The 22,898-nt window shown below is 45.5% G+C and overlaps 2 protein-coding genes across 2 annotated transcripts; one reads left to right on the top strand and one right to left on the bottom strand.

Moving 5' to 3' along the window:
* Positions 1 to 54: 54 nt before the first annotated feature.
* LOC146295607 (inactive phospholipase C-like protein 2) lies at positions 55 to 16,996 on the bottom strand. Its single transcript, XM_084696572.1, has 13 exons — positions 16,517 to 16,996; positions 15,890 to 16,346; positions 9,827 to 9,928; positions 9,349 to 9,498; positions 9,048 to 9,208; positions 8,403 to 8,880; positions 7,096 to 8,310; positions 6,637 to 6,886; positions 6,204 to 6,490; positions 5,187 to 5,390; positions 3,594 to 3,669; positions 1,195 to 1,304; positions 55 to 1,108 (listed from the first exon to the last, which is right to left on the bottom strand). The coding sequence occupies exons 2-13, from the start codon at positions 16,136 to 16,138 to the stop codon at positions 941 to 943; spliced, it is 3,450 nt and encodes a 1,149-aa protein (XP_084552698.1). The 5' UTR covers positions 16,139 to 16,346; positions 16,517 to 16,996; the 3' UTR covers positions 55 to 940.
* A 1,027-nt stretch (positions 16,997 to 18,023) lies between these two features.
* dazl (deleted in azoospermia-like) lies at positions 18,024 to 22,484 on the top strand. The gene is made up of 10 exons (XM_084696571.1): positions 18,024 to 18,181; positions 18,889 to 19,011; positions 19,111 to 19,202; positions 19,286 to 19,337; positions 19,414 to 19,480; positions 19,687 to 19,826; positions 20,046 to 20,138; positions 20,402 to 20,452; positions 20,803 to 20,914; positions 21,114 to 22,484. The coding sequence occupies exons 1-9, from the start codon at positions 18,179 to 18,181 to the stop codon at positions 20,821 to 20,823; spliced, it is 642 nt and encodes a 213-aa protein (XP_084552697.1). The 5' UTR covers positions 18,024 to 18,178; the 3' UTR covers positions 20,824 to 20,914; positions 21,114 to 22,484.
* The last annotated feature ends 414 nt before the right edge of the window (positions 22,485 to 22,898 follow it).

Raw genomic sequence — 22,898 nt, 5'->3', positions numbered from 1 at the left:
GGTAGAAAACTCCATACTTAAAAGGACAACCTGATTGAAAGAATAGTACTTGCATTATTTGTAAAAAATAAAGTGGTTTATTTGCTTTAACATCGTTTGAGGGTGAAACAGATTGACACACTGATCATATTTTGGAAAAAACTTCCAACAAAATGTTGAAAGATAATCTAAAAAGAGGACAAGGACAGCAAATAAGTTATGTAACATCTGGTTACTTTCCACAAGAGAATGACATACTGAGAGTATTATTTATAATACTGTTACGGCACAGTTTACTGTGATGATGTTTTGCCACGAACATCCTGCTACATCAAATACTCAAGGTATTTGAAAGGCAGATAACTGTAGACAATACAATGAACCAACTGAAGCACAAACTCCCATGCGCACATACAACATAGCCATCTGCAGTATGGGGCCTAGTACGAAGGAAACACAGTAAGTCAAAATAGCACAGGAATCAAATACTTTGACACTTCACTTCTGATTCTTGCATTACCATTTTGTTCAATAACCCAGAAAGTGCATTTCTACGTAATATCACATTGTGGGTCTTTTGCAGTCTTATGCAAGTAAATCGCAGACTTAGGGAAAGGATAAGATACAAAATATATAATTTATATTTCCTTATATTAATATATCCAGACAGGTCCTCAATCTGCTCCAATAGTCTCCAAGACTAGTCTGTTCTACATTCATGACGTTGCAGTTCTGTGGCAGTGCCTTGTGCTTTGGATAGATGGATTTAAGGGGGAGAGGGAGGGATCCTTCTTTTGCTCGTCCTTTTTCATGAAACCAAACGCTTGACGGTAGGCGTTATTGCTCTCGTCAATATGCCAAAGGAGATGACCCATTGTAACGCTTCCTACTTTTAGACCAGGGTGGTCTGTCTGGGCGGGGGTCCCGCTGACAGAGAGAGAGGGCCCAGAGGGTTAGTGTCTTAAGGCCCCTGCGTGGGCCTGGTCTCCTCCAGGCTGCGTCTGGAGCTGGGCCTCTCGGCTGGGGAAGCCCCTCCTTTGGCCAGGTTGCTGGACAGGGCAGCGTAGTGCATCTGCTTCAAGTTCTCCTGCACCTCCGTCTTGGCGTGCTTCAACAGGTCTGCCTGGCCCTGGATACGAGAGGACGGACCAATCAGGACATGGTCAAGGCTCTACTGACAGACTAAGCATTAGGCTGTGTGTGTGTGTGGCTTACCTTCAGAATGGTGATGTTCCAGCTAAAACTTTCCACGGCCTGGCTAAGCTTGCGACCTTTCATCCCCTCCTTCCCCGCTATAGACTGCAGTTTTTCATGGAACTCCATGGCTTAAAGAGACACACACACAAAAAAAAGTGTATTTTCTTCAACTTCTCCACATCAGCCTGGATTGACAAAGTCCATGATGATAGCCTACTGAGGTAATCGTGACTCATCATGGTGCTGAAAGGCTTTCATAATGCTTCCACCATAGGAACCTAGCCCAGTGACAAATGCAAGCCCTGTCGGTCTGACTGAGCGTGTGCGGGCGTGTGCGCTCATCATCTGGCTTCCTCCATTTGCCTCAAGCTACTGTCACTGTCTCCATGGAGACCAGGAAGTGGGTTAGAATAGGGCGCACACCACCTTGAGAGACAGTCTTCAACACAGCCGCCCGAACACAAAGCAGTTTCACAGGACTTAAACCTGAACGTCACTCGGAGACTTTGTCATTGAAAGAGAGAATGAGAAACACACAAACATACACACACACACACACAAGGCCTGGCCGTCTGTGCAGTTGCTAGGAGACAGTGGGCTTGCTTGCCAGTGTTGTGAGTGTGCATGTGGGAAACGATTATTTCCCAGTTTATCCGAGCGGAACCAACTGAGAGAGAAAACGTAAACACTGGTCCACGTTCTGCAAGTTCTCCTCACGTTCTGCAAGTTCTCCTCACGTTCTGCAAGTTCTCCTCACGTTCTGCAAGTTCTCCTCACATTCTGCAAGTTCAGACACACAAGCCAGGGACACCCCATTAAGAAATTTTTGAGACCCATTGTTTACCTCGGTAAGAGTTTCGAGAACTGAAATGTCAACCCAAAGGTTGAACGCTTTCACCAGCTAGAGGCTGTGGAGCATCACAGACAGACCTGAGTGCCAGACATCCCCGCCCCCCCCCCACCTCCCACAGACCCTCTGGCACCACGAGCAGCAGCCACGTTCATAAAGCATTGCTGGCCCGTTAGACAAGGCCTGAGATCTCTCGATCTCTGTCTTTCTCAAGGTCCCTGGGCTCGCTCTGCCAGAGAGTCCTTGGCCCTGACCCTCGAATGTTCCCCTCACCCCCCACCCCCAGAGGACCCCGTTCTGCCCTGTCTGCGCCCCTGCAAACGGAAGCTAACCCCAAGTGAGATAGCACCTGATTAACTTGTTAATAGGGGAGGCTTTGTGCAGGGGAACATGCTTGAGGCAGTGTACCAGGGCTCACTGTAAATATGTATCCTTTTTTTTTTTTTTACACATACGTATGCAAGTGGACACACATACACACAAGTAGAGAACTCACAGAAAGTAACAGAGGGGGCTTCATGTGCTCTCAAGAATGTCTAACACCGCCGAGGTTGCAGCCGAAACAATGAAAAGCTTCTGGAAAGGCTTTGTAGCCTTAACAGAACCATAACAATGTAAAAACTGTCTGGAGAACAGTTCTAGGTCTATAAGGTTCCATATGGAACTATTGGCAAGGCTGGAAGACTTTGGGGTTATATTAGAACCTTGATGAGCTCGACATTAGTTAACCCGTTCTTGAATATTAAAGTTATAAATATATTGTCTCCATATATTGGTTGTCCGGTCTCCATAGCCAATTCCCTTCTCTATCCACGTCTCCACAATGCCTCTATTTTTCAGTCTCTCCACAATCTCTCCATTCTCTATTCATGCCAAAAAGACATCATTCCACTTCCGATTCATAGATTCAAATCTCCTACTGATCCCAAACCAGAAGCAATTTCTTTACAGAAAGTGCTCTCCAACTTTCCAATCTTTGTGTCCTGGAAACCACTAAACACACTAGTGGGGGAAAATACATGGTTTATCACTGCGGCGACAAGGGCCCAGACAAATTCTGTCAGCTAACCCAGGGTGCCCGGCAACCCAAACCACGAGGTAAACAAGCGCAGCTAGGGTGTGTTTCCAGCCAAGGAAAACAATCAGCCAGCCTCACGGCAGTGATCAAGGAGCCGCAGTGTAGACTGTAGATTGATAAGATAGGATAGTACTGAGGCAGAATGATGCCAACGCAAAGCCTGGACTCCCATCGAAATCAGGAAGAAGTCAGTAAACAAATTAATCTAATATTCTCTTATCGACTGATCAGCCTGAGAGCCAGGGTAGAATAACTCTACTCATGGTGTAGATATTTGGCACTGTGTGTGTGTGTGAGTCAGCAGGCTACTGGCTGCTGTCGAGTAGCCAGCTTAAAGGGTTGTATGACAGCTCTCAGTAACAGACAGGGAGCGTACGTTCATCCGTCTGTACACCGTACGAACACTTCTCTCCTCTCTTTCGCTCTCCCTGATACGCACCCCATCAATACTATCCCCCCCCCCCCCCCCACTTACACACACACACACACCTGTCGTCTGGATCTGCAGGATCCTGTGGTGGACTTTATCTGAAAGCTCGATGACGGCTCTGCTCGCCTGAATCATCTAAGGACAGAAAGAAACAAAAATGCAACGTGTTATATTGGTACACTCTTGCTGGTATACACCCTTTCAATGTCAACACCTGAATTGACAACACATTAACAACAACCAGGGATTAACTCCATATACCTGATTAACCCAGCTGTCGCTAAAAAGCCTTCAGGGACACGACCCCTCTTAGTAGGAACGGGGCCTTACAAAACGAGGACACAAGTAGTGGCACTGAGGACAAATCCACCACACACACACACGTCTGATATGTGTGGTCTCCCGCTTTTGCCTTTTACAGCCAAATGAGACATCAAATCCTTTTAACCAAATAAGATGTAAATGTATGCTAATGGGATTCAGGACAGGAAAGAGCTCCCTTAACTTTGGCAATGTGCTCAAGATTTCACAGCATGTTCAAAAGGCACCCTGACACATACAATGCATGTACATTTGATGTAACTACGCACAGATAAGGCGAGGAATTTACATAACCGACGATCACATGCACGCACACGCACACACACCATCTATTCCTCATCTGGCAACGGATAAATACTATAGAATGCAAAGTGATGCCATTTCTAAATGGTGTTCTTCATCACTATACTATACCAAACACCAAGACCTACTCCACTCTACCACAAAACATTTCCCTGACAGGTCCAGTTAAGCAAATGTAAGTGATGGTTTGCCAAAGGCAAAAATCTCTCTCCTCTCTCTCACATCCTATCTATGCATGGACACATTTATAAAGACATTTTCTCCAGAAATGATGTATGTATACCTTTCTAAAATAATGATCACGGTCATCGTGTGTCATGGCGTTCTTTCCTTTTTATTTTGTTCATTCAAATCTTACAATATTACAGGAAGTATGTCTAAATTATAACGCGAGTAGGTCATATTTTAACTGTACTGTATCCCGTATCTATTTTTCATGTGGAATGAGTATGACTTTGAAAGAGCTTGACTTTTGGAGTGGGAATCTCAAAGCAGAAAGAACAGTCATCTATGGCTTACAAAAGCTGATTACATAAAGAGACAGACAGTTTCTTGGTAAGCCTCATGTACGGATCTACTCAAAGCACATATCTATGAGCTCTTCACAATGCCTGTCCTCAGGAGGACGGATGAGGACAGGAAGATAAAGAGAGAGCGACATAGGAGACAGAGGGAAACAGAGAGAGAGAGACAGAGGCAGGCACAGGGAAGGAGAAAGCGAGAGACATAGGCAGGGACAGGGAAGGAGAGAGAGAGAGAGACAGGCACAGGGAAGGAGAAAGAGAGAGACATAGGCAGGGACAGGGAAGGAGAGAGAGAGACATAGGCAGGCACAGGGAAGGAGAAAGAGAGAGACATAGGCAGGCACAGGGAAGGAGAGAGAGAGAGAGAGACAGGCACAGGGAAGGAGAAAGAAAGAGGCAGAGGCAGGGACGGAGAAAGAGTGTGAGCAAAGAAAAATAAAACCAGAACCAGCCAACAAAAACCCCTTTTATTAATCCCATGGTTAGTTGACTGAGCCCACCCACCGTATCGAAGGTGGAGACCACCCTGCGGAGGACCTCCGGCAGGGGGGCCTGAGGCTCCAGGGAGGGGTACTGCTCCATCAGGTTAAACAGGAGCACAGGGGCCCCGTCTGTCCCCCTCATTCGAGGGCCCAGGGCCAAGACGCACTGCATGAGGTTAGCCACCGCAGACACGCCACACAGCTCCCTAAACACAGCCACTGAGTTCTGCACAGGGAGGGCGAGAGAGAGGGCGAGAGAGAGGGCGAGAGAGAGGGCGAGAGAGAGGGCGAGAGAGAGGGCGAGAGAGAGGGCGAGAGAGAGGGCGAGAGAGAGGGCGAGAGAGAGGGCGAGAGAGAGGACGAGAGAGAGAGAAGGGAGAGAATACAATAAACACATTTAATGAGAAATGAAATTTGTCAAATAAACATTTTTGATCAACAATAATAATCATACGGTAAACACATGTACTGTGCATACTTCCGCACACACACACACACACACAGCAGTGTTTAGTTTAGTTCTGCAGCCAAATGGAACTTCTGTTTCCTAGAATCCTTGGAGTCTGGGAAAAGAACATCTGATTGAATTACATAAGCTTTATTGAACGACAGCAGTAGAGACAACCATAAACTCAATCAGTTCCAACATGCCTGTCAAATGAATGGTGGGTAGGTTCATTCAGCTAACAGTTTTTTAAGCAAACAAAGGCTCATGTGAGGATCTTGGTACGTATTCATGCTTTGTATGTCTGCCTGAAATGTAATGTTAAATGCAGCAGTGCCTTTAACGCTCTCTCTCTCTGTGTGTTTGCACACATAACCAGACTACTAACACACTCTCGAAGGAATGCCACATAATTTCACAAGATAACCTAGTGATGGTGTCACTAGTCCCGGTGTCACTCGTCATATCTCGCCTTGGTTCAAGCCTTATGTTAAAAGCACTGTGACATCTGTTTGTCAATACAAACATAACATGTCTCCCTTACATAACATGTTTGAATGTGACCACAAAACACATTCCATCCCCCCCCCTTACCTGCATGTTCTCCTTCAAGTCTGTCGCCTCCCTCAGCGGAGCAGCGGCCATCTTGAAAACATCGTCGACCTGCCGGAGCCCCAGGTCCCTGAGCGCAGTGTAGTCCCTCGCCCGCCGGGTCTTCCGCACCGACATGCCACGCTTGTGGGGCTTCCCGCCCCCCCTCCGGTTGGTGAGGGCCACGTGGACGAAGAGTCGTGCGTGCGGGAGGTCCTCCCCCGTGAGAGACTGCAGCGGAACATGCCGGTACCCCGGCTGTATACACTCTAGAGGAATGGTGTACTGACCTGTAGAGAAATGACTGATGTAAACAAAGCGCAAAAACATGGCTGTTCCGAGATTTTAAAAAAATAAACAAAATTGGTGTATTGTGACCATGGATGCTTTGAGGGGAGGGAACGTGTTTGCATTCTCCCATCTCCTGGTTACTCACCTATGAACTCGTCTCCGATGAAATCGTCATCCAGAACCACAAAGCGGACCATGGCGAGCTCGGGCAGGTTGATTTGAAACTCGAAGCTCTCGTCGAAGATGGGGTTGTCTCCGTTCTGAGTGATGGTCCTGGTGCGACGCTCGGCGCAGTCTGCTGGGATACCGTGGATCTCCACATAGACGTAGGGGTCAACGACGTCACCTTTGACCCCGGACCCCCGCGGCCGGGGCAAATTCTGACCGCTAATAACCTGGAGGGAGTGATTGTTTGGTGCGTTAACCGACCTGTTGACCTTTCGAGGGAGTCAATTCAGTCTATAAAAATACACATATGGGTTCCTTGGAAAAAAACAAAAACACAGAAGACATTTGAAAAATGTCCCCCCCCCAAAAAAAACCATCTAAAACAACACTCGTTTTTGGTCAGTAGAGATTCATCCTTTCATCAAAGCACACCGACCTTCACATGAAGCAGCTGAGGGGCGACACCCGGTACCGTGTCCCGGGTGTCGCCGCTGAAGTACGACACCTCCTGGCGCATGATGGCCGGCCGCAGCACGTAGCCGCAGTTTCCGTTCTGGTGGAACCAGGCCGTGTTCAGGTCCATCATCAGACCGGGAGTCTGGTAGTTCACCCCCACCATCTGGCAGCCACACTTCCACAGGTCCTGGGGATTCAGGTTGCTGGAGTCGATGCGCATGGGACTGGGGTACACGCGCGAAAGAAAGCGCTTGTTGTAGTTGACAAAGTCTCCAGGGCGCTCGGACGCCAGGCGGAGGGCGAGGTTCTCGTTCAGGGAGCAGATCTCCCAGGGTTTCTGCCGCTGGAAGGAGCTCTGGAAGTCCTGGAAGCGGACAGACCGGCAGAGTGAGACGAGGTCCGACAGCTCCCTTATCAGCTGGAACTTTTTGGGTGGAGGAGGAGGAGCAGGAGGGGGTGTTGGAGACACCCCGCCACTGCTACTCACACTACCGCCCTTCGGCCGCCCCTCACCTCCTCCCCCACTGCTGTTGGCCCCCTTCACTTTCAGGCACATCTCCGCCCCCTCGTCCTCGTCGCTCACCTCCCCCTCCTCTGGCTCCGCCCCCTCCAGCTTCTGGCCTTTGAGCAGGATCCTCCCCTTCAGAGCGTCGGGAGAGGGCAGGTAGCCCTCTGTGGGGGGGTCGGTGTACAGCATCTCTCCCAGGGCCTTGTCCAGATGCCGGAACATCACCCTCTGCTGGGCCAAGGAGCAGTGGTTCTCCACGCACACTATCAACGGGTACTCCGAAGCCACAAACGCAAAGCGTCCGATCACGTCCACGACGCTGCGGAAGGCCACGGGCGAGGTCTGGGTGTGGCCGGTGTAGACGATGGGCTCGTCCTCGGGCCCGTCCCACACGTCCACTTCCACAGAGCGGCAGCCCATCTTCAGGGCGCGGATGTAGCCCGTGACGTTGGCAGGGCCACGGAACTGGTCCTCGATGAGGTAGGTGTTGTGGGAGGAGTTGACGTAGTAATGAGAGAGGGGCTGGCTCATGTCCTGACACACAACCCTGTGCTCCCAGTCAAACAGGTGGCACTCCGGGGACGTAAGGTAGCTGGTGAAGCCGTCCAATGAGAGGCAACCCTGCTGGCGACCCTCTTCCGACTGCTCATGGGATTGGATGAGCTCCAGACTGGCATCCTCACTAACCTGAATGACGGGAGAGAGAATAACATTTTGGGGCAAGTCATACAAAACGGAATGTGTGTGTGCGCGTGCGAAAGAGAGAGAGAGACACTCACTTGAGCCACCCCTTGCTCGGCCTCCAGGAACGTCATCAGGTCTTTGGTATCCAGGTACTCCTTGTTGCTCGAGAACTGCACCAACAAAAAGTAGATCTCCGGCCGGGTGCACAAGTCATGGAAGACCTCGATGAACTCCTGCTTGGTCACCCTCTGCTCCTTCCCCCCGCCTCTTCTGCAGTCTTTCACGTCTGTCCCGTTAGACCCCTCCTTAGTCCCGGTGTCTCCAGCCCCGCCCCTGCTGGCCCTGACTCTCTGGAGCTCTCTGAAGCGGTGTTCCACCTTCGTGCTCCTCACACCTGGGTTACCCCTCCGGATGAGCCCCACCGCTGAACGAACGCTAATCCCCTCCTCCTCCTCGCTCCGCCCCTCCACCACCATGGCAGACATGAACATCTTTCCTAGCCAGGTGAGCCGAAGGCTGTCCTGGCTGCTGGCGATCATGTCCAGGGCGTGCTTCCCGTACTGGATCATATACCTGCACACGTGGACAGATGCATTAGGACGCGGCGAGGAGCACGGCACCCTAACGCCATCAGACCCCATTCTCTCATGTCACTGAAGGTTGGTTGTTCGCTTCCATTACGTCATACACTTCGCCAAGTGTGTGGTGACGTCATGGAGCCGAGGGGGACCGCTGCCTACCTGAGACCGGTGACCCAGACATTGGCAACTTCAGCAGAGTTGGCCACCAGGTCCAGTGACTCGTAGCCCTCGCCGTAGATGATTGAAAAGGCACAGTCCTCAGAGATCTGGTCGTACACACCGCTGGTGCGAAAGGTCTCCGTGTTCCGACCCGTACGCAACTGAAAAGAGACAGGCACCCACTTGTTGAGAATTCTGTGCGACCCGGAGCTGGAGGCCATTGGTTCCATTGAGTCACCATGACCTATGACACGCGCTCATAGACTCCTCGGTTCTCCGCGATGACCCGAGTGACACTGACCTCACGGATGGACGGGACGGCGATGCAGGCCTTGTCCGACTCCTTCTTGGACGGTTCCCACCGGAGCGCCTGCAGCCCTGCCTCCAGCAGGAAGTAGCGCTGGTAAACCCTCGAGTTGGAGCGCACTTTCCGCAGCTCACTGCCTTCCACCTTCACAGACGAGAGAGGCGTCATCGTTTTCTAAACAACACAACACTGCGTGCACCTACAAGCCGGCTGGATGTCGAGCAGAATTTGGTGAACCACGAGAACAAGACAGGTTTTATTCGAGTGGAGCTCATGTTGTTACAGTTAATTGAATAGCTAACCAAGGTACTTCCATTTCTGGAGCTAGGCTGTATAACTGGACTCCAATCTGGACCAACAGTAGCTGAATCAACATATTGATCCATTGATTGAAAACTATGTTTTTTCCGGGCTGGAAAGGAGGTCAGGACAAGCTATGCCCAGGGCCTGAGTGACTGATCAGACTACCCACCATGGTGCTGATGCAGTCGGCCGCACTGCTAATCTTCTTCTCTGATAGGCTGTGGCTGAAGGATACGGTCTTCTTCCTCTCCTTGCCAGAGCGAGAGCCATCCTGATGGAGGGAGGACAGGAACGGGGGAGGGGAGGAAGAGAGAGAGAGCAGGGAGACAGATTTATATTCTTGCCATAAAACCCACACATTTATCTAGACAGTTATTTTTCTGATATCATGTAAATAGGCTTGTATCCTTGGCCTTACCCACAGAACTATAAATCAAACCAGGACAAAGACGCCTCAGAGAATGCTAATTCACCTCCACAATGACGCCGTCCCCCGGAAAGGTTGATCAGCCCATCAGACGGGCAGTTAGCGAGAAAAGTCAATATGAAAGTGGATGGGGAACATTGGGTGTGGGGGCGGGGTTATTTAATTACGGCTGTATGAGACTGATAAAAACGTCCTGGGGTGGACGGATTTGCTAACGGTGCCTGACAGGAAGAAGCGGAGGACACAGAACTGGGAAGACACACTGTTACGACGTTACGTAATCCAATCACGTTAGCACACATTAAACGGTCCACCGGCACAGTCAGCGAGGACTGCCGCCCTTATCCCACAGCCAATGTGAAAGACAAGGTTGTGAAAACACAGGGAGCGCTTAACTTAATTGTGGATAATGTAATCCCAGGTTAATCATTTTACATACTTTTAAAATGGCGCGCACACACACATTTTTTTTTTCCAGTCTGGGTTACAGCCTAGTATACACTGAATCGTTAAGATGGCAAAAGTTATTTTGGATAGGCGGTGACCTTGTCACAACAGAGTGGAACGCAAAATCCGAGCTTCACGAATTGATTGTGCATGTCCGTGGAAAAGCGTGTTTGAGCGTGCGGGTTGCAACATCACAATGTGCTTTGAAAAAGCTTGTAACATCTCAACCTCTGACATTTAAAACAGAGAGCATGCCAATATTGCGTGAGGTCAACAGGAATACATGTCGGTTTAGAATGGTATAGAACTCGTTTGTAGAGAGAAAGCAAGTCACATGAGGCCAGGCGGCACACGGCTTCTTTTCTCGAGAATATGAATGAACAGCGGAAAAGAGAGAACATCTTTGAAAGCAGAGATGAAAGGGTTTCCCTCACAGCTGAAGGAGGAGAGACCCCGAATCACTGTTGTTCCTTCAAACATCTCATTAGTATGCGGAAGTGTTGCCACAGAGACGGGAACACAGGAGGGCAGGGGCGAGCGAGGGTGGGTGGGGTCTCAGAAATATATCCGTTCCCCTTTCATGACACTTGCCTACAGCAGGGGAAAGAGAGGAGGGGGGAGAGAGATAGGAGAACAGGAAAGATTAAGCACAGTTGTGGTGGGGGTGCATCCTATTGAACACCCCCCCTTCCTCCATCCATCCCTGTTGCCTTAGTGCTACTCCATGTAGGGAGGATTAGTTATGAACATGTGACCCTACAAGCTGCCTTTTTTATGCATCACCTCACACCGAACTAACTGTTCTTACTCTCTGGAGAACAATGATGGATACACACACAAACATGCACACACACACACACACACACAGCAAACTAACGGCAAGGGAAATCAATGATGCCCCAATTCCCCATACACCGCATTACGAGTAATGATCCCTTCATGGTCATTCAGCTCAGTGAAAATCACTACTGCAAATCCCACATGGAAGTGCTTCACACAATAGCTGTCATCAATCACCCCTAAAGCACTAACATACATCAGTCTCCATATACCAACACCATCATGTGATTCAAGTATCACACAGCCCTGTGTACTGAATGGATTCATGATACAGATGAACTTTGTTTCCTTCCAGGGATGAAACTGGAGTGAAAGTATACAAGAGGTTCATGTGAATGTCTAACAGACAAGGCTTGTCTCAACTGGAACAGCACAGCATGTGACCTTTTCAATAAAAGGGATTCAATTAAAAGTGTGTGTTTAAGGGATCTTCATATGCCCGCCTGTATAGACAAACTCAATTATACAAGCCATGGCTAATGGAGGGGCTAGAGAAGGTAGACAAAGGTTCAAAACACACAGGCTTCCATGTCTGACGTCAATGGAAGCCCTGAACGAATTACCCTGCCAGGCCAATACCTGAACACACAAACACACACACACACACACACACACACACACCAACAAACATACTGGAGATAGAAGCACAAAGAAAAACATTTGGATATTCTCACAATTACTCAAATGTATTTGACAGTATGTTACACAGCCAGACCAAGTGTGCTTCTCTCATAGATAACAACCATAGTGGAGACATCCCCTCTCCACTGCAAAGCCTTCAAAACAGGAAGCAGCCTGTCAGCTAAGAAGTGAGAAACATACTTCCTATGGCGGGCATCGCAGGAAAAATACTTTTGTTCCTGAACAGTCAAAAACACGGAAGAAAACGATAGTCTTTTATTGGTTTCTTAAAGTCCTAGATTTCCCTGAAAGATTTGCCTACGGGACATTTTCCTCCCAAAAACTATATCAAAAGCTGCTTACTTTGCTTCAATAATCAGGGAATGTTCGAGTCTGTATGATGTAACACTGAGCTCAAGAGAGGCCAGCAGAGACTAGACTGAGGATTATGCAGGTGGACAGCCAGATGTGCTGGGGGAGGGAGAGGGAGGTGGAGGTGCAGAAGGGGACAAACAGCATGGGAGAGGACAGATGGAGAGACAGGGTATGGACAGATGGAGAGAGACAAGAGGCAGGAAGTAGGGATGGAAGAGGCAGATCACAGGACATCAATGTTGAAACGACAGAGGCAGACAGAGGTGAGGGGGAGGGGGGGAAAGGAAGGAAGAAAAAGTGTTATGTGATGTGCACACCACCAGAGGATGGTAACGACGGGAGACCTTGCACGTGAGTTCCAGTTTACACGCTCTCCGTTGTAGGATGTATGAACATATGAGTTGGTGAGAGGCATGATGTCTTCTGTGCCCCACCCAGTATGACTCTAATTACAGAACAGTCATGTCAGCAGAACCAGGATGTAGGTCGTAAGTGGGTGTCTTTGAAGTGCTGATTAAAATGGAGGAAGGGGAGGGGGAGGGGGAGGAAGAGACAGAAGAAAGCAAGAGATATAGAAATAGGAGAAGAGAAAGTAAGGCAGAAATGAGAGACAGAGTGGAAATGCAGTGTATGTGAGAGTGAGTAAGTGAGTGATTGAGTGATTGAGTGATGGTGAACAGGAAATGGCTGTTACAACTGTAAAGGGAAACGGTATGTGGTCATATTATCCATCAGACACAATACTATCAAAGCACTGACAGAACAGTCTTTTAAAACCACTGATGAACCAACACAGCACAAACCACTGACCAAGGACGTTCCATTATGTGCTTTTCAATACTGCTTTCACGTCAGTTACACCGATGAGTTCTCGTAAGGAGAGAATGAAAAAGGTCACCTTGTCATGTTAGCTTACCGCCATTTCAACTGAAAAACATGTCTCTCCTCTTGCAAAAGGAGGCATGCCACAAAATGAATCCATGCCATGACAATGGAGTACACGGAAGGGAGTGTCAATGATCAGTTAAAAGGATTCCTGTTTATGTTAAGGGTTTAAAATCAATGTTGTTGCCTTAGTAACTCTAAAATGTCTTTGTTAAAAGTATCTACCTGAATGAACTTCCATTCCCCATAGCAACAAACATTAGTAAGCTCACTCCGGTGGTCTCCGGAATGGAGGGTCACTCGTTGTGTATACGTGTCTATATGTGTATGCAGTGTGTGAATACAGTTTCACATTCAAAATAAAATATATGATGACAATAATGTGTGGTTTTGTTAAGTGTCTTCCGGCATCCTGTAGCTCAGTGGTTCCCAACCCTGGTCCTCAGGGCACGCCTGTCCTGCATGTTTTAGATGTTTCCCTGCTCCAACACACCTGATTCAAATGAATGGGTCGTTATCCAGCTCTGCAGAAGCCCGCTTGTGACCACTCATTTGAATCAAGTGTGTTGGAGCAGGGAAACATCTAAAACATGTGGGACAGGGGTGCCCAGAGGACCAGGGTTGGGAACCACTGCTCTAGCTGTCTCAAGTAGCTTATGTAGGCCAGAAGGGCCTGAAGGGGTCTAGGGCAGGCAAGATGTTTCAGCCCAGCCAACGCAGTCTCATATAGCAGTCCCAACTCATTTCATAACCTGCATCCAGCTGCCTGCTAGGTCCCCCTGGCTGATACAATCCTTTCCGAAAACACACACAAATAAACCACACCCACCCACTGAAGAAACACTCATACAAGCAGCACCCATATCAGCTATCCCGTACCAAGGTTGGAGGAAACCATCCAGTCTACAGTATATTCTCCGTTCATTCTCAATCTGCAAAGTGAAACCAAAACATGTTTTTAATGTGTTTTCATGGATGTTCATTCTCAGTTGATGCAGAATTATTTCCTCATCTACATTAAAGTGAATTTCTGACGAGGTGCTGCTTGAGGGTACCAGTGTACACACACACACACACACATTATAGGAGGGGAGGGACAGTAAAAGAGGAGTAAGATCAGAAAAGAAGAAATTGTGGAAATAGAAAATAAGGAATTAGATAAGTGAGAGAATATACAATTTTAATGATTATATATGCTATTATGCTGATCCTTCTTTCACAGATAAATTGTTAAACGTTACACATACACCCCACATCATCTGGATCATGTCTATGTTTAATGATTCCAATGATGCTTGGAATGTCATGGCACCAGTTTGACTGCATACCAAACAGAAAAACGATCTTTTATGAGATTTTCATGCAGGTTAGCCTTCTGGTGTGGAACTCCACAGGTCCAAGGACACACCCAAAACATCAAAGCTTGTCAATGACATCCCTGCCATGGACAATATATACAGGTTAGAGGCAAAAGTCACTTGTGTATTTGCACTGTTGCACATAGCTGCTATGTGGGTCTTTGAAGGTACTGTGTTGTTCAAGATGGAGCAGCAAAACCGCTAACTAGAAACCACATCAAACGCTGAAGCAGATGTCGGGAACACCCTCACCCATGCAGCCCTAACACAGAATTCACTCAGCACCTCTTGACACCCTAGAATGAGGCTGTCTTGCTTATTTTTAAAACGACACTGAACTTTCTGTTAAGCATAAGAGGAAACCTGTGCAAGACTGGTTTTGATCGTCACCTGGTTGCCTGGAAACGAACTGAGTGAGAGAAGTTGGATGTGGACTGTGTGAAGGCTGAAAGAGAATCCATGAGATGCAGAGAGAGGTGCTGAGAAATTAGAGATGTAGCAAACGGTAGAATTTGACAAGGTGGGAGAAAAAAAGAGCAGCACAAAGAATACTGTAAAAAAAAGAAAAAAATTGAGAACAATAAAAAAAGAGAAAGAAAGAATAAAAAGAGAGAAAAATAAGAGGCAGATGTTATAACAGATTGTGATCTTGCAACATAATAGTCCGGAAATTGGCCAATTGACCAACTTCCTTTGAAACTGAGTAATTTGAACAAATCAGAGTGGCCCAGCCAGTGGCAACAACACATCCAATTTATATCCCCCATGGGAAGAAGAAACATGCCACAACTAAATATCTTTCAATGTTGCTAATAAAAGTGCAGGAGGATTCACAAATCACAGGTCTAAAAGGAAAAAAGCGCAATGGTCAGAGGTGTTATGTCTATAGGCATTGAAATTATGGGAATAGCTCCCTTTCTAACAACATCACTGGATGCGTGGACGAACGCTCTATTTTCAACATGTCACACTTTTGAGTTTAGGCTTGCCTGGAGCTGACTGCTGCCCTTTTGGGGCTGGGCCTAGGTTGTATACCGTATCTCCTCTGCTCCCTCTCTTAATTCAACTGATTTGTGATTTGTGAAAAGGGAATCAAAGCAATATGGTGGCAAACCAATACAAATGTGTTTACACCTCCTTTTTTGCAATCCATTGTGGAGGAATACAGGATGGAAATTCTTTTTCCGACAAACTACATTTAAGTGACTTACACTTGCAGGAAAAGAATCAAAACAATGGTTAAATTGTAAAAGGTTAGAACAAGGAAACAAAACTACACCTTTATAATACTGCTCCGTCGAGGGATAGGTTTGGTATCTGCATCCCCTACACCCATGTAGTCTGACACAAGTGGCCCGTGCCCTGTGTCGTTATTGCCCGTCTTCACGCTGTCTGTCATCATGCAGTTTCCGTTGGAGACTGATTCTTCTAGGTGCGTCTCGAGACTCAAGGCACCATTGCCTGGCGTGGTTTTTTTTCCAGCAACCGGTGGATTCACCGTGCCGTTCTCATCTCCGAATTGAGCCATGCGAAGACTTCTTATTTAGCCAAGATTCGCTCCGTTACCGGTAAACATCCTAGTTGTTCTGACTGTCAACTCCCGACCGAACCATTTGCTTATTATTATAGAGGACAATGCTCCAGGAAATGCACAAAATGCCTACAAACTGTGCTTAATCCATCGACATCGAGCGTGAACAACTTGTTTCTCACCTGCTGCGCTGTGCTTGATGGTTCTAAAAGAGAAAGTTGAAAGAGATGAACATTGCGACTCAGTCAACGACACTTCAAATGCGTAGTGACTAACATTTCCTGAAATAGGAAGTGGCAAAAGCTTGTGATGTAGCCACACATTTTGATACACACATAGCGCGCGCTTTCAACCATCTGCTTTGGTCTAACCTACTTGAGGCGGATCTCTTCCACGCCTGGCTACTTTTTCCATGTGCAGATTGGCTTCCATTTCTAATGTGGATCCTCGGTTTAGTTTCGGAGGCGACAGTAAGGTTGTAGGTTAGCTTCGTATGTGTGCGCAACAAATCCATATGCTTTTCCGGGACATTATAGTAAAAACAGTCGATCAACAAAAGCCACAACGCCCATGTATAATACGATAGATTCACATCATTGGCTGGCCTCTCCAACGATGCACGCTCTTGTCCTTCCCATGCTGATGTGCCTATAGTTACGTTGCCCACTGCCGTGTCAAAAATCCCCTTTTGTAGAAGGTTCTTAAGAAGGTTATAAGGTCTAAGCTGTCCTTAAAAAGACATTGAGATGACAGATGGGGAAAGAGCAACACAGTAAATTGCATAGGGATACAATGTGCATCAATTACATTAAATGTCAGACAACATTGCTTTCCTTGAGTTGCCAATGCAATGCAGATATGAGAAGATGCTTACATTGCAGAAAACCAACATCTTAATAAGGTGGCTTTTGGAAACCATTACAAGTTTGACATTTAGATTTAACTGTTGATCTTGTTACATAATTATCAGCAGTAGAGAACATGAAACTTATAGCGGAGAAGCGGTAATGTAGGCCACATTGAACATTTTCTATATTTTCCCTGTTCTTTTCTCCCATCTTGTGGTTGTTTGTGGAACTGCTGGATGTCCATACAAATGTACATTAATCTTCATTAATCAATTTCTACATGTAATTTATTGTTTCCGTGTAAAGGTATATTGGACTGACGCAAACGATGCTGTGTTACTTTCCTTTTTGGTTGTTTTTTCCTTTTTGGTTGTTTTTTTGTTTGTTTGCTTTTTTAACTGAACTTAAATCATCTATATTATTCTCAAGTGTGTTTGGCTTCAGACTGCTTATATTCCTAAATGAAACAAGCAATTAAATGTCAAGAGGTGGCAAATCCAAAACTGCCAGGCTGAGTGAGTAATCCGAGTTGAGTATTTTACTTACAGAAAATATTCATCCCAGTAATTACTTAAAACACTCACGAAACAACAGATGCAGACCAAATAATAAAAATTAAAATAAAATGTTGGTCATGTTTTTGACCTTGAGTTAAGACTTTGATAGGCTGTTTAACAGTTCTGACCTCGTTACCTGACTGGTTGACAGCCGTTATATAGCCTATTTACGATTTAGTAAAACTTTTCACAGTTCGATTAGTACTATATGGAAGCAAATCAGTGATTGTTTTGAAATGCATTGAATAATTAGTATTGACATTTAAACACCACCGCATTCGTTGGTTTTGAATTTGCCTGTTTAAAATGTAAAAACACAGTAAACGGTAAAATTGAAATAGAACAAAATTCAGGTTGTTCAAATTCGAATGATGAAATTCAGACCCAAAAAATGTGATCTGAATGTCATTTTACAGAAGTCCATATTAACTCAGGTCATTCAGTCTGTAGGCCTAGGCCTAATGCCAATTAGGTTGGCTATGCCGAGCAGACGCATCTGGGCGTGGCCCTCAATTTGACATGCTCGTTTGCAACTTGCTGTGTGTGACCCCTTTAGAAACACAAGCGCCCAAATTGAGAGCATAGTTTGCGCGGCAGTGTATTTAATTTATTCTGTTTTAACAATTTTAGAAATGGTGAGTACAGTCATGAATCATGTGGCGAATGATCAAACTATCTAATGGTGTGTTTGTTTGGCAGATTTATCAAAAACAAAAAGGCCAGGTTAGCTCGCTAGTTATTTATGTATAGCTAATTAGGTAGCTAACTAGCCTCAAATCAAATACTTTTCTCCCAAACTTGACAAGTTTTTGACTGTAAATGCGTTACTAGTAGTATGTTAGCCATACTTTTACTTTTGTATTAGTAGTACCATGTATTTGAAGTCCAATCTAGGTCAGTTCAGTGGCTGCTACCAAGCAAATTTGCCCGCTCGACAACCATGCTTTGGAATTAGCTGGCTAGCTTCTGCGTAGGTGTAGATTTCTTGTGCAAGGTAGCTATGGCTTTGGCTCGAGCGCGCCAGAGCTGTCTGCTTTGTATGGGCTAGCTAAGTTTTACTTGTACCGTAACTGGTACAGAAGTACAATGACTGATTTTATATATTTCATTTGTTTTGTTTTGTAGGCAAAGAAAGTAACAAAAGTGCAAAAATCTATGTAAAGTAATTAAACTGTTTTATTAAGTAATTCGTCGATCCTACTACCAGTTGTTAGCTAGCTTCAAGAATCCATTTTGTCACACGGAAACGTTGCTAGTTTTTTCACTGGGTAGGCCTATTTTGCAGACATTGTTGGAATGCAACAGGTTATTTACCCAACATTATTCAAACTTTATTTTCAAGGACGTCCAGAAACAACGTAACGGATGTCCGACATCCCCATCCTTGAAGCTGTCAAATGGTTACATTTTACCTGAGGGTAAAATGACACCAAACACGCTGTTTGTGGGAGGAATTGATATGAAGGTGAGTGAACAAGGTGCTCCCTTCGTCTGTTTGGGTTCATATTGTTACGAAAACATCTGACCCTAACCTTTGATGGAATCTCAAATATGATTATTTTAGGTGGATGAGACAGAAATCCGGGATTTTTTTGCCAGATTTGGTGCCGTCAAGGAAGTGAAAATTATCACTTACCGTGGTGGCATTTGCAAGGGGTGAATTACTAATTATTTTATTAACACTCATACATTAGCCAAGATGCTTTGGTGCAATAACTTAAATCTTCATCTCTGTCAAGGTATGGATTTGTTTACTTCAATGAAGATGTGGACATCCAGACCATTGTTGACGTAAGGGCTTGAACGCATTGTCCTCTGTTAGATCACATAAGATTTCACCTAATACATTCTCATGCGTTTTCCATAGCAACAAGTCAGCTTTAAAGGGAGGAAACTGAAGCTTGGCCCAGCCATAATGAAGGAGCGGAGCCCTCGTAAGTACCCTGATTATCTAGGCTGCGATATAACAAGTTTAAAATTCATTTTAAGGGAGCTTAATAATATTTAGGAAAGGTTGAACCAAAGTATAGGTGCCTTTCATGTTGTGTGTTCTGAGGGTGTAATAAGGCAGGAGCAGGGGCTGGGACCAGTCCCATTGAGAAAAGCTAGATGGTCTCCTGTGTTTTTGTTATCTTACAAGGTTCCATACCGCCTCACCTGATTGGCCCCGCTCCATGGATGAACCCTTCCCAGTACATCTACTGCACCTGCTGCCCTCCAATGGGAGGGGGTATGGCTCCACTCTCACCTGTTCTTAACAGCAACAGTCCATACATACAGGTAACGTCCTTACTGTGGAAAGTTACATTTAGTTTTATGATAACAATTGTCGTTTGTCATTTTATGCTTTGGCTGTTTGTTTTTTCGTGTTTTTTTTTTCTTCTTTTTTCCTCTCTCATGCCTTCTCATACAGACAGGGAGTCAATAAGGAATTGACCATATGCTCATGTTGCACAGGGTGCATCATTTTAGCATTGATGCGTCTCTCTCTGTCCTCAGGGTTACTCGTATTCCAACCTTCCAGGATTTGTCATCCCACAGATCCCCATAAACTACTCACAGGCTGCCTATGCAACTGCCTATGCATGCCAGGTACACGCACTCACAGACTCCCATAATCCTAATGGGCTTGTTGAACTCTCGTGCTGTCTGACCTTATTCCCCTTAGTATTAGCTAGACCCCCCTTAGTATTAGCTAGACTTTGCTCCTTTTGTATAGTTAGTCCACATATTTAAGTTTCAATATTCCTAAATGTTTAATGTATGCACCTCCCTGCCAAAGTAAATTCCTTGTTTGTGCAAACATTCATGGCGAATAAAATCCCTTCTGTTTCTGATTCTTTCCCTGCCCTCAGTACGCTGCACCTCATTGGGCTGGAGAGCAGAGGACACCACTTGTCAACCAGGTGTGTGTTTTGAGTGTCCCAAAGTGGAAATGTCCTTGAAGATACTGCTGCACATTGATTCATTTTAGGTTGTGGACTAGTTACCTTTGGTGGACATGTTTGACCTATAGCCACTAGATGGCAGGGCTGGGTATAGAAACTTTACTATGAATAAATCAACATTTGTAGGACTTCTTTTGAAGAATTTGGAAATGCCATCCTGCCCAAAACAATAAAGGAGCCATGTAAAATTTAGGCTAATCTATAAATAATCACACAGCATTCCACAGTTAATGTCTTGCTGTGACATTTTGTAAGGTGTTTTCTGCATGTCAGCTGCACATCTTGAAAACTGACTGTGATTGTTTCAGCCGGCTCATTATGTGATGTGATGCCCCGTGTCCAGACCTTTTGTGGACAGTGGAGTCCAGACTGCTGACTCTGCTGTAGTCCACAGCCCACTCTCCCTGCCAACTTTGTCAGGTGAGCACTTCCCTCACTTCATCCACATCCTCCTTTTGCATATTTTCTCACCCACTTATTATCTGAAGTAGTCTTGAGTGATGGCAGAGTGTAGTGGAAGCTGTGAACAAAGTGGAAAAAGGCTAATGTAGATGCGAGAGTGAAACCAGGATACTTAACCGAAGGTTTGATTCAGCGCTTGTCCTCTCTTCTCACCCAGAGGTCAGGAGTCTGCCCAGAGGACATCCTGATATTCGCAGAACTAGAAGCAACTCTGGACTTTAAAGTACATGTTTCCAGGATGTCCTCTATCTTTCTCCCGGCTTTCCGTCCCTCACTTTGAGAAACATTTTAGTAGGCAGACCGCCTGGCCACTTTCACATGCACTTAACAAGCGCACCTGCTCTGACTGTGATTGGCCGGGACCCCAACCCTGTGTTTGAACTACTTTAAACCATCCCTACCACACGGGGATGGGGGAAGTGAAAGGTGGAGCCTTGACTTGTATACAACAGGGGAAATGTGTGGTGATGCCACTTTGGTGATTTTGTTCTCCATGCCTTTTGATTGTCCCAAACTAAACAAAGAAAAGAGACTTTTTAAAGCTCACTATTTATATTTTATGTTTAATTATTTTAATGTTGGTTTGTTTGGTTTCTTTTTGGGATCCTTTTTGCAATGATTTTCTGTACATAGATTGTAATACAGCCGAGTCTGCCTTGTGATTAACTCGAGTAAAAATCCCATCCATGCTCTTCTGATTAAGATAAAACAAGTGCATCCAAAATGGGAATATGGCACGTTGTGACAGAATACTTACGTGTTTATTTTGATTCTTTATTTAATTCACTGGGTGTTCACGCGTGTCACATTTATTACTGTAACTGCCTGAATAAGTTTTGTCACTAACTTTATTTTAAATTTTGCACTAACATCACTGACTTTCTTTCTAAAAACACATGCCTTTTCAGTTTGGGTTGTTAGTTTTATATTGCATGTAGAACTGGGTGCACTGTTCCGAAGTTCTGTAGCCCTGTTTTACTGTGAAGTTTTATAAACAGTTCAGACTCGAGCAGTATGCTGGAGGAAAATCATTGCATCAATTTCCCCTGTAGGTGTTGATAAACTTAAATTTGCAGTCCAACCAACAGGGTTCTGGGAACTGTTTTAATTTACTCTGAAAATGAAGGACATAACCATAACCACAATTTGTTCCATCACAACTGTTCATCGTTTGAAGTTAAAGAATTTTACTTGAACCTTGTTAACTTTTCATTTAATGCACTTTCTGCACTGTTTTGATTTGTGTGTGCAAAAAAGCGATTTGCAAATGGGATTTATTTATTGTAGAAGTAATTGCACCGATCTTTTCATTAAATCGTGCAACACTTTCCTACCTTTAAAGGGATTGCTGGAACTTTTACAATGACATTTGTCCTTCATTGTTGTCCTGTTCATCTATTGTAAATCTGGTACCTTGATTGCCTTGGCATATCACTTGGTTTTGTTTGGTGTTTCAGTTGACCAATGTATGGTTTGATTTGTTGTTTTTTGGGAAAATAAAGTTTGAATTGCACAAGTTTATGCATTATATTAAGCTGTTGACCTTTCTGTGTTAAACCGGTGTCTGTAAGCAAATCATGTCAGCCATAGAATACCACGCATCCAGTTTGCTTCAAGTTGAAATATGTCTGTCATGGAACCTGAGGCACTTTGGTTTGCAGTAGATGAATATTTTGCCATGGTAACAGAAGCATCATCTCTTGGTCACAGACTGTTATGTTTTTGTAACAGGCGGATGGTGAGACTGAGTTCTGGGGGGTGTCCAGTGCCCCTAAACCCACACACAACTCAGACAGACGCCATTGAATTATGGATAGGTCTGGATCGTTCCTTATGAAATATACATTTTACAACAGCAAACCTGAACATAGTCTAGTATCCAGGCAACCTCTGCCACCACATGTTATTTTACACACACCAGTGACACAGTAGCACACTGAAT

This window comes from Hypomesus nipponensis, chromosome 4 (assembly GCF_054491055.1).
Source record: "Hypomesus nipponensis isolate SF chromosome 4, ASM5449105v1, whole genome shotgun sequence".
Lineage (NCBI taxonomy): Eukaryota > Metazoa > Chordata > Actinopteri > Osmeriformes > Osmeridae > Hypomesus > Hypomesus nipponensis.
Note: the sequence above shows the minus strand (reverse complement) of the source record. Positions and strands in the feature narration are given on the sequence as shown.

Bases quoted from the DNA above. Each gene is read 5' to 3' on its own strand.
- LOC146295607 (XM_084696572.1), bottom strand. From the start codon at position 16,138: ATGGCTCAATTCGGAGATGAGAACGGCACGGTGAATCCACCGGTTGCT. The intron at 9,929-15,889 runs GTGTAGTTTTGT...TCCCTCCATCAG, and splicing joins GACGGAGCAGTATTATAAAG to GATGGCTCTCGCTCTGGCAA. The intron at 6,887-7,095 runs GTCGGTGTGCTT...CACTCCCTCCAG, and splicing joins CTCAGCTGCTTCATGTGAAG to GTTATTAGCGGTCAGAATTT.
- dazl (XM_084696571.1), top strand. The intron at 19,012-19,110 runs GTGAGTGAACAA...TGATTATTTTAG, and splicing joins TGGGAGGAATTGATATGAAG to GTGGATGAGACAGAAATCCG. The intron at 19,481-19,686 runs GTAAGTACCCTG...TTATCTTACAAG, and splicing joins AATGAAGGAGCGGAGCCCTC to GTTCCATACCGCCTCACCTG.